The 12,487-nt window shown below is 42.6% G+C and overlaps 2 protein-coding genes across 2 annotated transcripts; one reads left to right on the top strand and one right to left on the bottom strand.

Annotated features, from left to right (window-relative positions):
- Positions 1–790: 790 nt before the first annotated feature.
- On the bottom strand, positions 791–4,866 carry LOC101778755 (5-amino-6-(5-phospho-D-ribitylamino)uracil phosphatase, chloroplastic). The gene is given in 12 exon segments (XM_012844273.2): positions 791–1,208; positions 1,286–1,395; positions 1,489–1,554; positions 1,662–1,802; positions 1,882–1,965; positions 2,177–2,239; positions 2,241–2,251; positions 3,118–3,172; positions 3,451–3,555; positions 3,666–3,734; positions 4,552–4,644; positions 4,725–4,866. Coding segments are annotated over 12 exon segments (1,074 nt in total). The 5' UTR covers positions 4,833–4,866; the 3' UTR covers positions 791–1,039.
- Positions 4,867–9,241: 4,375 nt separating this feature from the next.
- Positions 9,242–12,473, top strand: LOC101779166. The gene is made up of 9 exons (XM_004960733.3): positions 9,242–9,474; positions 9,577–9,639; positions 9,735–9,790; positions 10,414–10,507; positions 10,604–10,664; positions 11,163–11,244; positions 11,360–11,415; positions 11,567–11,630; positions 11,976–12,473. Exons 1-9 carry the CDS (start codon positions 9,328–9,330, stop codon positions 12,037–12,039), a joined length of 687 nt encoding a protein of 228 aa, XP_004960790.1. The 5' UTR covers positions 9,242–9,327; the 3' UTR covers positions 12,040–12,473.
- Positions 12,474–12,487: the final 14 nt, after the last annotated feature.

Genomic DNA, 12,487 nt, shown 5'->3' on the forward strand with positions numbered 1-12,487 from the left:
GACAGGCAATAAGATTTTTGAGGAGCGTTTGACGTGATTGCTCGCTCCCTGTTCGGTTACTTCCTCTACGACCCAGCGACCGAACGATTACATCGACTAAGCCCATCCCACGATTAGTATGACTAATCCAGATGGTAACGACGCATCTGGTGCCTCTATCACTAGCCCTGCCCTAGTGTACATCCTGAATCTCTTTAGATTCTGTTTGTTCTTGTTTACTAGGAGATTAAACTTGAACACTTGCACATATCATGCTGTCACCGAGTCACTCAATATATTCATGATAATTTATTTTTGAAATTAAAATATACCGAAATATGTCTAGATTTCTGACAGCTCCGATCCGCCTTTGCCATGGGCACCTCCAAGTCTCCAACGACTCACTCGTCATGTGGCCGGTCTGCGGCGCAGCATACTTGATACCAGTTCATTGTATTGATCTTGAAGGCACTCCACAACCTTGTGCAAAGAATTTGCAACATCAAACTTGGTGGGAGGGAATCGACTTGGTGGACTACAAGCCACTAAAACAACAGAGTCTGAATTTTTCTATTCAGAGGATTGTGTAGCAAGGCCCATTCTGACCAACTTTTACTGTGCCAAAGTTGGGCACCGTACCAAAGAATATAACGCGGCTTTTTCTAGTTTGTTCTGGTTGCAGTAGTTCTTTCATTCTTTGTCTCATTATTACTTTCTTTCTTTTTCATTTTGCTCGTAAATTAAATTATTGTGGTGTTCATACTAGTGCTTCAAATACCGGTGCAGATCCTTCGACCACGTCCATTCTTCATACCGTAACTAGATATAGATGATGAATAAATCGGGCAATGCCAGCTTGCAACAACATCAGCATTGTTGCAGCAGTTCTCTTCATGGATGTCATCACGATACAACTACCACATTTAGTCAGGCCAAGGGGTATACAGGGCAGATAACCTACATCAGCACTATCTTTATATACAACAGCACGGAACGACCGGGCTGCGGCTGGCTCTGGCTGTTCAATACTGGCAGACAGGAGCCAAAAGGGAAGAATCAATCAGAAGATGGTGTCTACTGTCAGCCTCCTCTTGGGAGGCGCCTTCTCGATTATCTGTTTCTGTAGGTCCATGAAGCTTATCCCCTTGTTAGCAAACAGCCTCCTGAGGTTGATCACTGAGAGCTCGCTGTACTTTGCGATCGCAAGGTCGGCCTGTACCAGCTCATACCTACAAGTAATCAGAGTTAGTACCCAGTTAAGATCCAAGAGGAATAGAATCACAGGCTTCAAAGGGCAGCTGCGTACGCTGGATGAGCACCGATCAGTGCGACTGCCATCATGGTACAGTTGTGAGCAGCCGTGACGCCTCTTGGGTCGTCCTCAAACACCACACACTTTGAGGGTTTACGATCCAACTGCGGAGGGGGCAAAAAAAGAACAGCAAACATGTGACCAGTATACTCCCAACACACAGCTCAACAATTAGTGGTGGTGGAAAAGAAGCATGCCTTCATAGAAGCTGACAGAAACCTATTTGCTATCGACTCCATGTCATCTTCATCAGTCACAATCGCCTGCAATCAACAACCAAAGTGAATCAAATCGACATTGCTAAGAAGCACGCTTTTCATGCAACAGTATTCAGTAAACCTTAGAAAGCTTAAATGGTGGATCAAATGACCTTGAAATATTTGCTTAGCGCCATACGATCCAGAGCTTCGATCATGCATCTCCTGTCAAGGGATGATGCGACAGCACAGGGTATCCCGGCTGTCTGAACAGCATCCAACCATTCTCTCAACCCTTCTACGGGCGTATCCAGCTGAACAAAATGAACAATTAAGATATGATAATATTGTAAATTAAGCAACACTGTTTGCACAAAACAGTAAAGAAATTACTTTGAACAGGTTTTCGTAGTATAGCTCTATAAGGCGTGCTTTCAGTTTTTCCATTTTATCTTCCTCTCTTGCCCAATACAAAACCTGGATGGGCACAAGTATAAACCAGTCAGTTCCGAACAGAATCGAAAAAAGAAGATATACCAAGTGAGAGTATGCGTTTTCTTTTCCCTTTGTTTTCTGTTGAGATAATTAAGTGGCAGATTCGAGTTTCAAAATGACGCATCGATTGATGATGCAGAAATGGTGATGAATTCAATGGATACAGCATATGACACATGCAATAAAGTCACACCTTTCTAAGAACATGGTCAGCAGCACCATGAAGGATACTCTTTCGGACATGAGCAGCACTTGGAGATATCCTTCCCTGCATGAGACAAAGAACATTGGGGAGTATATCAAGGTAGCATCCTTTTCTTTAACGAACCAGGCAGAAAAGCTGCCGATTATATTAAAAAGAAGAAGAGACCTTGACTGGGCAGCACACAAGAAAACAACACCGGTCGGTTGGATTGGAACACCAACACACACCACAAGGATGAACATTGAGATAAACATCAATTCAATAACTTATTACAAGCTTATAAGACAGTTTTGACCTTTCAGAGCAGTAAGCCCATATTATTATTTATAGTAAGCTAAAGTAAATGCCCAGAACGGAAGATGGTGCTATTAGACTTCAGATATAGCATCATGAATCAAACTGAAATCCAAATTCAAGTGTCAAGTGTTCTTCCTGGATCAACATTGTAGGAAAGCCAATGTGAGAAGAACAGGTGCACTGACTCTTTGTAGAATAAATATTTGCAGAGCATAACAAAAATCCCATTAAGGACAACTACCTCTGCATGACAATATGATCATTTTTAACTGCATAAAGAAGCTGACTGCATATCCAATACTTTGTCCGTAAATTGGTCCATAATGTAGCTATTAGCATCAAAACTTGATGTCACAACTGGAAACCTATAAACTATGAACATCAACCTGCATTGTTCGTACAACACCCCTTCCTTCCCTTGCAATATTTCAGTCCAAAAGAGCGCTAACCATTTATGTGCTTATACTAGACAATACTGAACTCAATGGAAACCAGTATTGAGTATATGGAAAGGAAGACATGAATTTATACAAATAGGAAATGGTGTCTGTAATTTCCATTCTCGCATAAAGAAACAGAGTCACATAGCAGTGGTGTCCTACAAAAATACACAAAGTTGCTTACAAATATACCTTCCTCCAAAGCAAGCTGTCTCCAAGCATCCAACTTTAGCGAGTCTGTATCAGCCTAAAAGAATAGATAGGGACATCACATGTCAATCAATCAATGACACAATAACCCATATAGCAATGACATATTGTAAACTATACATACAAGCATAAATGTACAAATGAAGTGCAAACAACACCAAGAGGTGCACCGAACCAAATAAAAGTTGAAATATGTCCAGTGTAAATAAACTTTGTTTGCATTATTCCTGCAGTTCACAGTTATAGCCAAGAAAATTCCAAGATGGCATTTAGAACACAAAATTTGATGCACTGTAACACCAAAAGAAAACTCACAATGACATTATCCCACGAAAAAATTAGACCAAACGCTTCATCCGGCTTCATGGCATGCCTTATCCTTTGAAGGAAGCATTCTTGCAATTTTTCATTCAGGTAATCCTGAAACGTGAAGAAATTTTATAACAAAAATTAACACCGTAGAAATCTTGTTAGGCACTAAATACATATGATCTGATATGTCAAACCAACTTAAGATGATATATAGTTACCACATCGATCTTGAGTGGTCCATCCATCCGAAATGTTTCGAAGCCTTCCCCATATTCAGCTCCAATTGCCTAATAAACCAAAAAAAAAACATAGTTTTAACCTGTGACTCACAACATGAAAATGTAACTCCTGACCTAGGAAGTATTTTGATGGACTGATATTGAATAGTGCTTGATGTGGTTTCAATTTTATAGCACGTTACTAATCCAGAGCTATGGAGAAACTCCATGAAACACAACTAAAAAAGGATCTCAAGAAGAAGCCTAACTGCCCAGTGCTCAATCCCATGAGAAGCTCCAGGACAAATTTATATAAAACAAGGACATATTTGGAATGCTGGAAATTTACAAGAACAGTTTGATTCCTGTGACAAAAATGCATATGGGCCAAAATGCACCTTGATAGATATCTGTACTAGCTCGCTCAGACACCTAGCCTGAGAACACATATACAACAACAGCAATTCCTCGTAGTCGCAAGCAAATTAGGCTAGGCTAGAGATGAAACTGAACATGAGCCACATATACTGGACAAGCATTCACTTGAAGGATCCAGCTTTCATACATCCAATCAATTGCCCTTTTTACATGGAATTTGGTAACTAATGCACTGAAACGAAAGGAAGAGTCTAATTCTAATCTAAAGGCGTTGCAAATAATCAGAGCTAAGCGCACAAAAGATTAACAGAGGAACAAGACGATGGTACTGATTTTCAAAATAGAAGCGAAAATTTTACTTTGGAACTCGCACCAACGCAGCTGATTGCCCACATTTGTTGCGCCTAGAGTAGGGCAAGTTTCTTGAAACAAATACAACACTAACCACGAAAATGCCATCTTTATCCATGAAATCAGAATAGCGCAAAGAAAAAACCACGGAACACACCTCATCAACGAAGACCTTGCCAGGGAGGGGCGGGAAGGCATCAAATCCGGACGCCCTCCGCCGCACCCCAACCTGTCTCCCGTTTCTTGGTCTCTGTAAGAAATTACCCCCAAAAAAATCAGAAAAAAAATCGAGAAATTAGGGTAATACGAGCGGAGGAAGGAGGTGCTCACAGGAAACCGGAGATTGGGGCACGGGGCGCGCGGGGATGAAGACGAGGAGGAGGGCGCCGAGGGGAAGGGGGAAGGCGCGGTGGCGGGGCGGAAGCTACAGGACTCCATTGGAAGGGGAAAGAAGAGAGGAAGAGAGTGATAGTAGTGGAGGGGTTTTATTTTTAGAGTTTTCCCGATTTCCTATTTATTTCCTATTATTTTTCTGGCTGTAAATGTGGGAAGAAAGGAGAATTTTATTTCTTTTTGTTGGTATGTATACTTGGTAGGTATAGAGTGAATTGATGTGAAATTTTACCCGCCAGAAGTTCTCGTATAAAAGAATTTTCTCGATAGTCTTGGGTATCTTTCTTTTGGATAATGCTTGATACCTTGGCTATATCTCATATATATCCATATAAAGTGTTGGTTTCTTGGGAAAATATCTCAAGCAAAAAGTATGCTCTTTCTAGAATGATTTTTTTCAATTTATTCATGCGTTGCTACGACGAAACGACGTTGCTTAGCGCGCGATGATTTTTATTATGTCGTGTAGCACACCATATTTTTTATCGTGTTATGTAAATTTTTTTATTTTAGTAGTATTGGACTTTTCATACATACTTTGTTCTTGATCCCTAATGTTTGAAAATTAGATATACAAATTAAAAAATTGTGATATTATATATGGATGCATTTTTTCTAGCGAAGAACTTTTTATTATATAGTAATACTAAAATGTAATAATAATAAAATGTATGTGTCTATATATATTGTATGATACATATGATAGTGGGAGTTTTGCAGGGTGTCTCCTGAATCCGATCAAATATAACAAAATGTGCTCCTAAAATATAGACAAAATGTATCCCAGATGGTGGGACCTCTTCCAGCAGAACCTCTGGTTGTGGCTTCGAGCTGCCTTTGCCCAAGCCTAAGTTTTTGGGGATTTTAGTGGTTGGTTTTCACTTTTTTTTTCCACGTGGTGTGCTGGTTCGGTGGGACCGTGGGAGGGTGGGGGCTTTCACAGGTGTGCCGGTTCAACAGGGAGGGTGGCCGGTTTTTAACCCTGTTAGACGACGGTTCAATGGGAGGGTGCGCCGGTTTAGTGGAAGGGAGGTGTTTTCATTTTCTTCCGGTTCTGGTACTTGCTTTAATAATAGTAGAGATTATCTTGTATGCAGAAAAAGAATGTACACTTATTAGTTGTATCAAAATATGAAATTACAAGTAATGTCAAATAAAACATAGATTGAAGTCCTAAATATCATTTTCACAACAGAAAAGTTCTAAAAGGGTTATAAAATTCAAAACCGTATCTTAAAAAAAGTTGCATCCAAACATCTTCGAGAAGCAAGAATTACGGGCAACAATAGTGTAATTTTCACTTCTTAGTGCCAAAGGGCATTTTTCACTCTGCATTTCGCACGGAGGGGGAAAAAATCTTCTCTAAATCTTCTTGGATAACACAAAGCCTTATTTCACAACAACAAAAAGGTTCTAGCCTGTGCATTTTGTTATAATGCTCCTCCCTGGATCCTCGATCAAAGTATGCAAAAGAATTTTTTTTGCGAAGATGAAATGAAAATGTCTTCCGTCTTCCTTGTGTCTTTGTTGAAACTGGGTAGGTATGACATGCATATAACGTGAATAGGCGTGAAATTTTAATCAGCTTTCTAAAAATTTGATACTTGGTAGCTATGGTCGGTGTTTAAACCGGGCAACCTACCACGGGAGTATTCGGAGTAGTAGATTGGTTGGTGAAGAATCACCAGACCTAGAACTTGAAGGTAAAAGCGAGGACATAAGATACAGATTTATACAGGTTTGAACCACAAGAGTAGCGTAATACCCTACGTCCTGTTTGGTGAGTTGTATATTGCACCCTGCGCTTGGGTATTGAGTAGCCTAGTTGTTGGCTACTGATGGTGGAATTATAGGAGGAGTCCGTCTTCTTCCTTTCTTGCTTGTACTGGAAATCTATCCTATGACACGTACAAGTCAAAGGTATAAAGAACTTCCCCGCTAGTTCTAAATTGAAGTATTTTCTTTTTCGATAATGCTGAGTAATCTTATCTCTACCTATATCTTTACCTATAATATTAAAAAGCGAGTAAAGCTTACGGAGAAAAAAACGGCAAAAACCGTTCACCCACGCAGGATTTTAGAATTCACAGACAGGGAGCTAAGCACCAGACCATGCGTTAGCTTGCGATGATTGTGCAATCTATACTTCAATTAAACGTTGGAAAGATGAAGTGAATATCTATGCCGATGCGTGCGACCGCATGCACTACCCAATTGATCCTCCCACCCTCTACCGCAGCAATTGTAGACTATGTCACGATGGGTCATGTGTAAGAAAAATATGATCTAATGAAACTACACATGTCATGTCACCATGATACAAAAACTTTTGAATTTTATATAAACCGGGAAGGATGGAGGGGACGACTTCGTAGATGACGAGCCTCAGCTTGTACTGTCGTTGTATCCGATATGCGCCAATGTCGGCCTCCGCTCGCGTCGTCGCTCTTTCAATCGTGAAAAGTGGAGGAGGGATCAAATGTGCTAGGGTTTCATGCTTCTCACTGGTGAGTTTTGTTCGGCGTTGGCGAGCCTGTAGCCAAGCGATTCAGGGACGACGATGCGCTGGCTACTAGACGGGCCTGAGGGTGATTTCACCCTGATGTGGTAGAAATAGAAGACAAGGCTCATTCTTGACCAAAATTTCCACGCACAGTTATAGGGCAGGCTACGCCCATGTAAAACAATTGTGCCTTCTCATGCTGGCTATTTTGATGTCTTATGTTTAAATGATTTCATAAGATATCAAAATAGCACATAACATATCTATATAACTTTCACCCGTAGCAACGCACGGGCATATTTGCTAGTAATATTAAAGCAAGTAAGGTTTCTGCCCAGTTTTTTCGTACGTCATAGTTATTTTGCAAAAAAAGTCCCTCAATTTTCATGGAATCAACCCGCATTCCAAATTTTGAAGAGAGGGGGCTCGGGTGAAAAAAGGAGGGAAGGGAGGGGGTTAAACGGGAAAAGGCTTCTCCTTTCTTCAAAATAGAGAGGTGAAGGAGGGGGATTGGATGCGGGCGGCGGCTGGAGCGGAGCGCCCCGCGCTGCCCCTGTGTGCGACCTCGGCGGCGAGGTCGGTCGGGCGCTTGGTGGTGTCGAGAGCGCGGCCGGCGAAGACGAAGTTGACGGAGTTGGTGTTGAAGGGTAGGCGGGTGTCGTGACTGGCGACGACGAGCGACAGAGAGCTCTTCTTGTGGATGGCAACAACCCCGAGCTCCCGCATGGCGAGCGCCTCCGGCGTGCTGCCGAGGCAGACGATGCGGGAGACCGGCGCAAGGATGCCCTGGGCAAGGTGGTCGGCGAGCAAGGCGGCGTGGTATTCGATGGCCCTGCGCCATTGGCGGGTGTGCCAGGCCTCCGGAGACAGGACGTCGGCCATCCTCCTGGCAGCAGTGGCAGCAACAGCGGGCCGCCGAGGGTAGGAAGGAGGGGGCAGAGAATGAATACGAGACTTGCGGGTGGCGGTGCTGGGGCACGGGCCGACGGCGTGCGCTGAGGAGCGGACTCAAGGGGGCCAACGTCGTGGACGATGCCGGCTGACCTGAGGCGTATGGTGACGACGGCGCGGGACAGAGGTGCGGGCCGCCACGTGGAGCAGAGGAGTGGGGGCCAGTGGGCTAGCAGCGCTGGGCGCGAGGTGGAGGGAGGCGGTGTTGAGGCCGTGGGACGTGAGACGGAGGGAGGCGTGGTGGGACCGGCGGATTGCGGCGCCGGGAGCGGAAGCAGTGGGGGTTGGTGGAGGGAGGAAGCTCTAGAGGTGGCGGTGGAGCAGAGACGCTAGCGGCGGAGGTGCTTGGACCGGCGGTGGAGCAAAGATGCTGGGGCGGCACTGTGGATAAGGAGAGAAAGGGGTGAGGAAAGAGAAATAAAAAAGAAGGAAAGAGAAATAAAAAAGAAGGGAGAAAAAAGAAATACGGAGAAAGCAGGAAAAAGTGAAAGAAACCTAACGAAGGGTATTGTGGATATTTCACATTTCTATCCATTTTAAATAGCAAGGAGCATCCATTTTGCCAAACGTTTCTCCAACCAGACAAGCTGGAGTCAAAAAAAGCTGCTCCACCAAAGAAGCCACAGCCGGAACCATTTTAGCCACGGCCACAACACTCCCAAACGAGTCCTATGTACCTAGAAAAAACTAAAACAACTTACAATTTAAAATGAAAGGATTACTTTATATGTGATCCCACGATTTGTTTAACCTACCACTAAACTTAGTGTTTGTTCCATCGCAACGCTCGGGCTGGCAGTAGAACAAAATTGCACGATGTCGGCGCGTGCCGAGAATTGAAAACTCGACAACCCTTTTACGGCTTTACACGTTTCAACGCGTGTAGCCAAATCTTTATAGCCCCGGCAACAATATCAGAATTGGGCTTGATATTAATTGATTGGGCTGAACATTTGGAGGCCCAAACTGACAGAGCCACGATTAGTCAAAGCCCAAGAGGTCTTGCCAGATCTGGCGCAACCCACCCATTCGTCGTGCCCGTCCTGACCGGCCACTCCCAACTCCGGCGACCACCGCGCCACCACCATGGCCGCTCGCCGGAGCACCACATCCACCCCGCGCGGCCTCCTCCTCGCCCTCCTTTTCCTCCTATGCTCGTATCTCCTAACCTTCGCCGCCGCCTACCGCCCCGGCGACATCGTCCCGATGTTCCGCGCCGGCCAGTACCACGGTGTAATCCAATCAACCTCAACCCTTTCTCAAGAGCAGCGATCCTAGAGCTATTCCGGTTCGCGTGTGCCTGATCTGTGCTTTTTTTTTCCCGCTGTCTTCCAGTCGAGATCGGTGTGGTTCGACGTGGTAGGCCGCCACTGTCCGGCCTTCGCGGTCAATCGGGAGGTGAGGCTAGAGCTATTAGAACAGCTCGAGGGTTCCATATCCGGGCTTTTTTCTTATGGGGAGGTTTGGTGATTTGGTTGATGTTTCTTGTGCAGGTGCTGATGCCGATCCCAAAGCCAACCGGGTTCACTGGTGCTGATCCGTACAAGATGTGAGTACCATCTCCCTCAAATACTGCAGAATCAGCATGCATGAGACTACAATAGTTGAATTATACATAAGTGTCATGCGATATTTAGTGCGATTGTGCGAACTGCTCGTGGTTATTATTTTGTTGTTGCCGAGTTGAATATTTTCTAAAGCTACTAGATGCAAAAATGGGAAATGTTGAACTCAAGCTTATCTTGTACTTTTGATTGGACGAATTGTTGGTTGTAGCATGATTGTAGGTTTGCTGTGAGTAAATAATCACCAATGCATTTAGGTCTGATTCATGCTTCATGTGTTTGCGTAAAATTAAGATCCTGGAATGACTTAGCCACGTGTCACTGGATGAATGTGGTTGAGAGGATTTGGAATATATAGATATGTCTTAGAAAACCTTCAGAAGATTCTGGGCAAAAGCCCGTAAGAAATATGTTTATAATTCCTCTGTAATTGCAATAGAACTTGACCCTTGTCTTAAAATTTACTGAATTTGATTAGGAAATAAAAATAAATGACAACGATAGGGTTGCATCGCTTGTTATGCTTTTGCTTCAATTATGTTTTTGTAATGACTAATGAGACCATATTTTCAGAAATGTGTTTGTCTTACCTGATATAACTATGCAGAACATTTCAAATTGGACATGAAAAGTTCCATATTCCTTGGCTTTATGTTATAAATCGCAAAACCTCCGAAGTTCCAATGATTGATTTCCATTTGGTGAGGAATATACTCGTTGCTGGACTTTTGTTTACACAATCCTTGTGGACCGTTTGCCTTCCTGGGTTTAATAGCATATTCATGTGGATTTTACAGAAGTACTCTGGAAATGATCTACTTGGGGTAACAGCTAAAGTTGTGGACATGCCTCACCACTGTACGTAATGTATTGTCTGTTCTTGTTATATTTCATTTTTGTGAATGCCATTTATACTAATTTTTAAAAGTTTTTGCCCCCTAAAATTATGTCTAGGTTCTAGATTTGTCAACTAAACGCTAGTGATGGGGGCTTTTATCATTGCCCTATGTGTAACTTTTGAATATTTAAGTTAGTGCAAAGTTGTTCTTTTGCTGTTGTCAACCATTTGTGTGCGCTAATCATGCAGTCTCTGTCTCAACTCACAAATATTGATTTGCCTGCATTAACAATTGCTGGTTCTACTGGGCAAGTTTTGAATGCTATAGACATGTTAATTTCCAAGGCTTGCAAACATCATAATGAAATGAATCATCTCTTTTACCACATCTTGTTCTCTCTCTCCTTTTTATACTATGAGACTGGAAACTTCATTTGAAGTAAAATTTTGTGATATGCTTTTTTTGCTGACATGGTCAATTTAGTATCCTACCCACTGACCGTTTCATTCACTGGCAGATGTAGAAGTTCATCCTGACATAAAGAAGAATTTCTGGGATCTACAGAATTGGCCAAAATATGTTCTTGTTAGATATACATGGTAATAATTTTATCTGCCCCTTTTCTGAATGTTTATAAATGTACCCTTCTGCAGTAGCCTTTGTCAACTTTGAAGAAAGCCGTAACACTTGAATTCATATTTTTAATTTATTCAGGGAAGAGCAGTCAGAGATAGATGTTGCTGGAGGGTTTTACGTGTTATTTGGATCTGGTGAGTTCATTGGTTAATTCAGATAGCTTTTGCATTGGTATGAGCTTATCTTATCCTATGAACAACTGACCAAACAATTTATGATATCATTTGTTCTGATATAGGCATAAATTTGCCGGATCCTAATTACTTTTGTCACTCAAACGTGCAGGGCTTGTTCTGTCCTTCATCCTTGCAATCTATGTCCTACAGTCATCTCAAGAAAAGTTGACAAGGTAAGTTCTACGTATTTAATTTATTTATGGGATTCTAGGGTGAATAATAAGTGGTTCTGGTGTCTTAAAAAATTGATAATCCTGTTGATTTGGTCCAAAACCTCCCTATCCATATAGGACCATATGGTATCACCACTATTTAAGAGTCAGCATCTGTAATTCTGGGAATTATAGCTTCTCAAGACAGTGAGGTTGAAAATATTAGCAAGCTTAGTTAACATCAGCACCACTGCAATCTTCCATTTTTATCATGATGTATGAGCAAGGATATTTGCTAACCAGCGATACTATCGTGCAGAACAACTTGTTGAAAACGTGTTGACACCACACCATTCTGCTTTGCAGGTTTGTGCGAGAAGCAGTTGCAGATAGTAGCCTGCCAGAGGGTGGAGTTGCAAAGGTCGAGTGACCTATCCACAATGAGATGTCATGTTGTCCACTAATTTCTACACTGATAGGAACACCAACAAGAGATGCTCAACAGTCAGTTTTCTTGGATGTGTAGCTTGTTATACTAGAACCTCAGACATCTGAGGATCCAGTGCATTCTTTCTTGTGCATGGTCTGAAATGAACTTCAGTGTAATACGAGAAAAGTGGAGAAAGATGAAACATAGGATCCTCAGCGTCGCATTTTGACCGGACTGGAGTTTTGGTGTTTACTATCCGTTGCAGAAGTTTGGGAGTGGACAGTTTTTGGGTTTATGTGGGTTTTGTAGAATATGTAATGGAAAATGCTGAAACTGCTGGCCAGACGTGTACGATTTGCGTTACATGTTTTCACAAAATACCAAATTGACCTTGACACTGTAATGACCAAATTTTGAAAAATTCCTTTGAAGCATTGTATCAGTAGTA

This window comes from Setaria italica, chromosome III (genome assembly GCF_000263155.2).
Source record: "Setaria italica strain Yugu1 chromosome III, Setaria_italica_v2.0, whole genome shotgun sequence".
In the NCBI taxonomy this organism is placed as follows: Eukaryota; Viridiplantae; Streptophyta; class Magnoliopsida; order Poales; family Poaceae; genus Setaria; species Setaria italica.

Excerpts from the sequence above, each read along its gene's own strand:
- LOC101779166 (XM_004960733.3), top strand. The coding sequence starts at position 9,328 with ATGGCCGCTCGCCGGAGCACCACATCCACCCCGCGCGGCCTCCTCCTC. Across the intron at positions 9,791-10,413 it reads GGTGCTGATCCGTACAAGAT|AACATTTCAAATTGGACATG; the intron begins GTGAGTACCATC and ends ATAACTATGCAG. Across the intron at positions 11,631-11,975 it reads TCTCAAGAAAAGTTGACAAG|GTTTGTGCGAGAAGCAGTTG; the intron begins GTAAGTTCTACG and ends TCTGCTTTGCAG.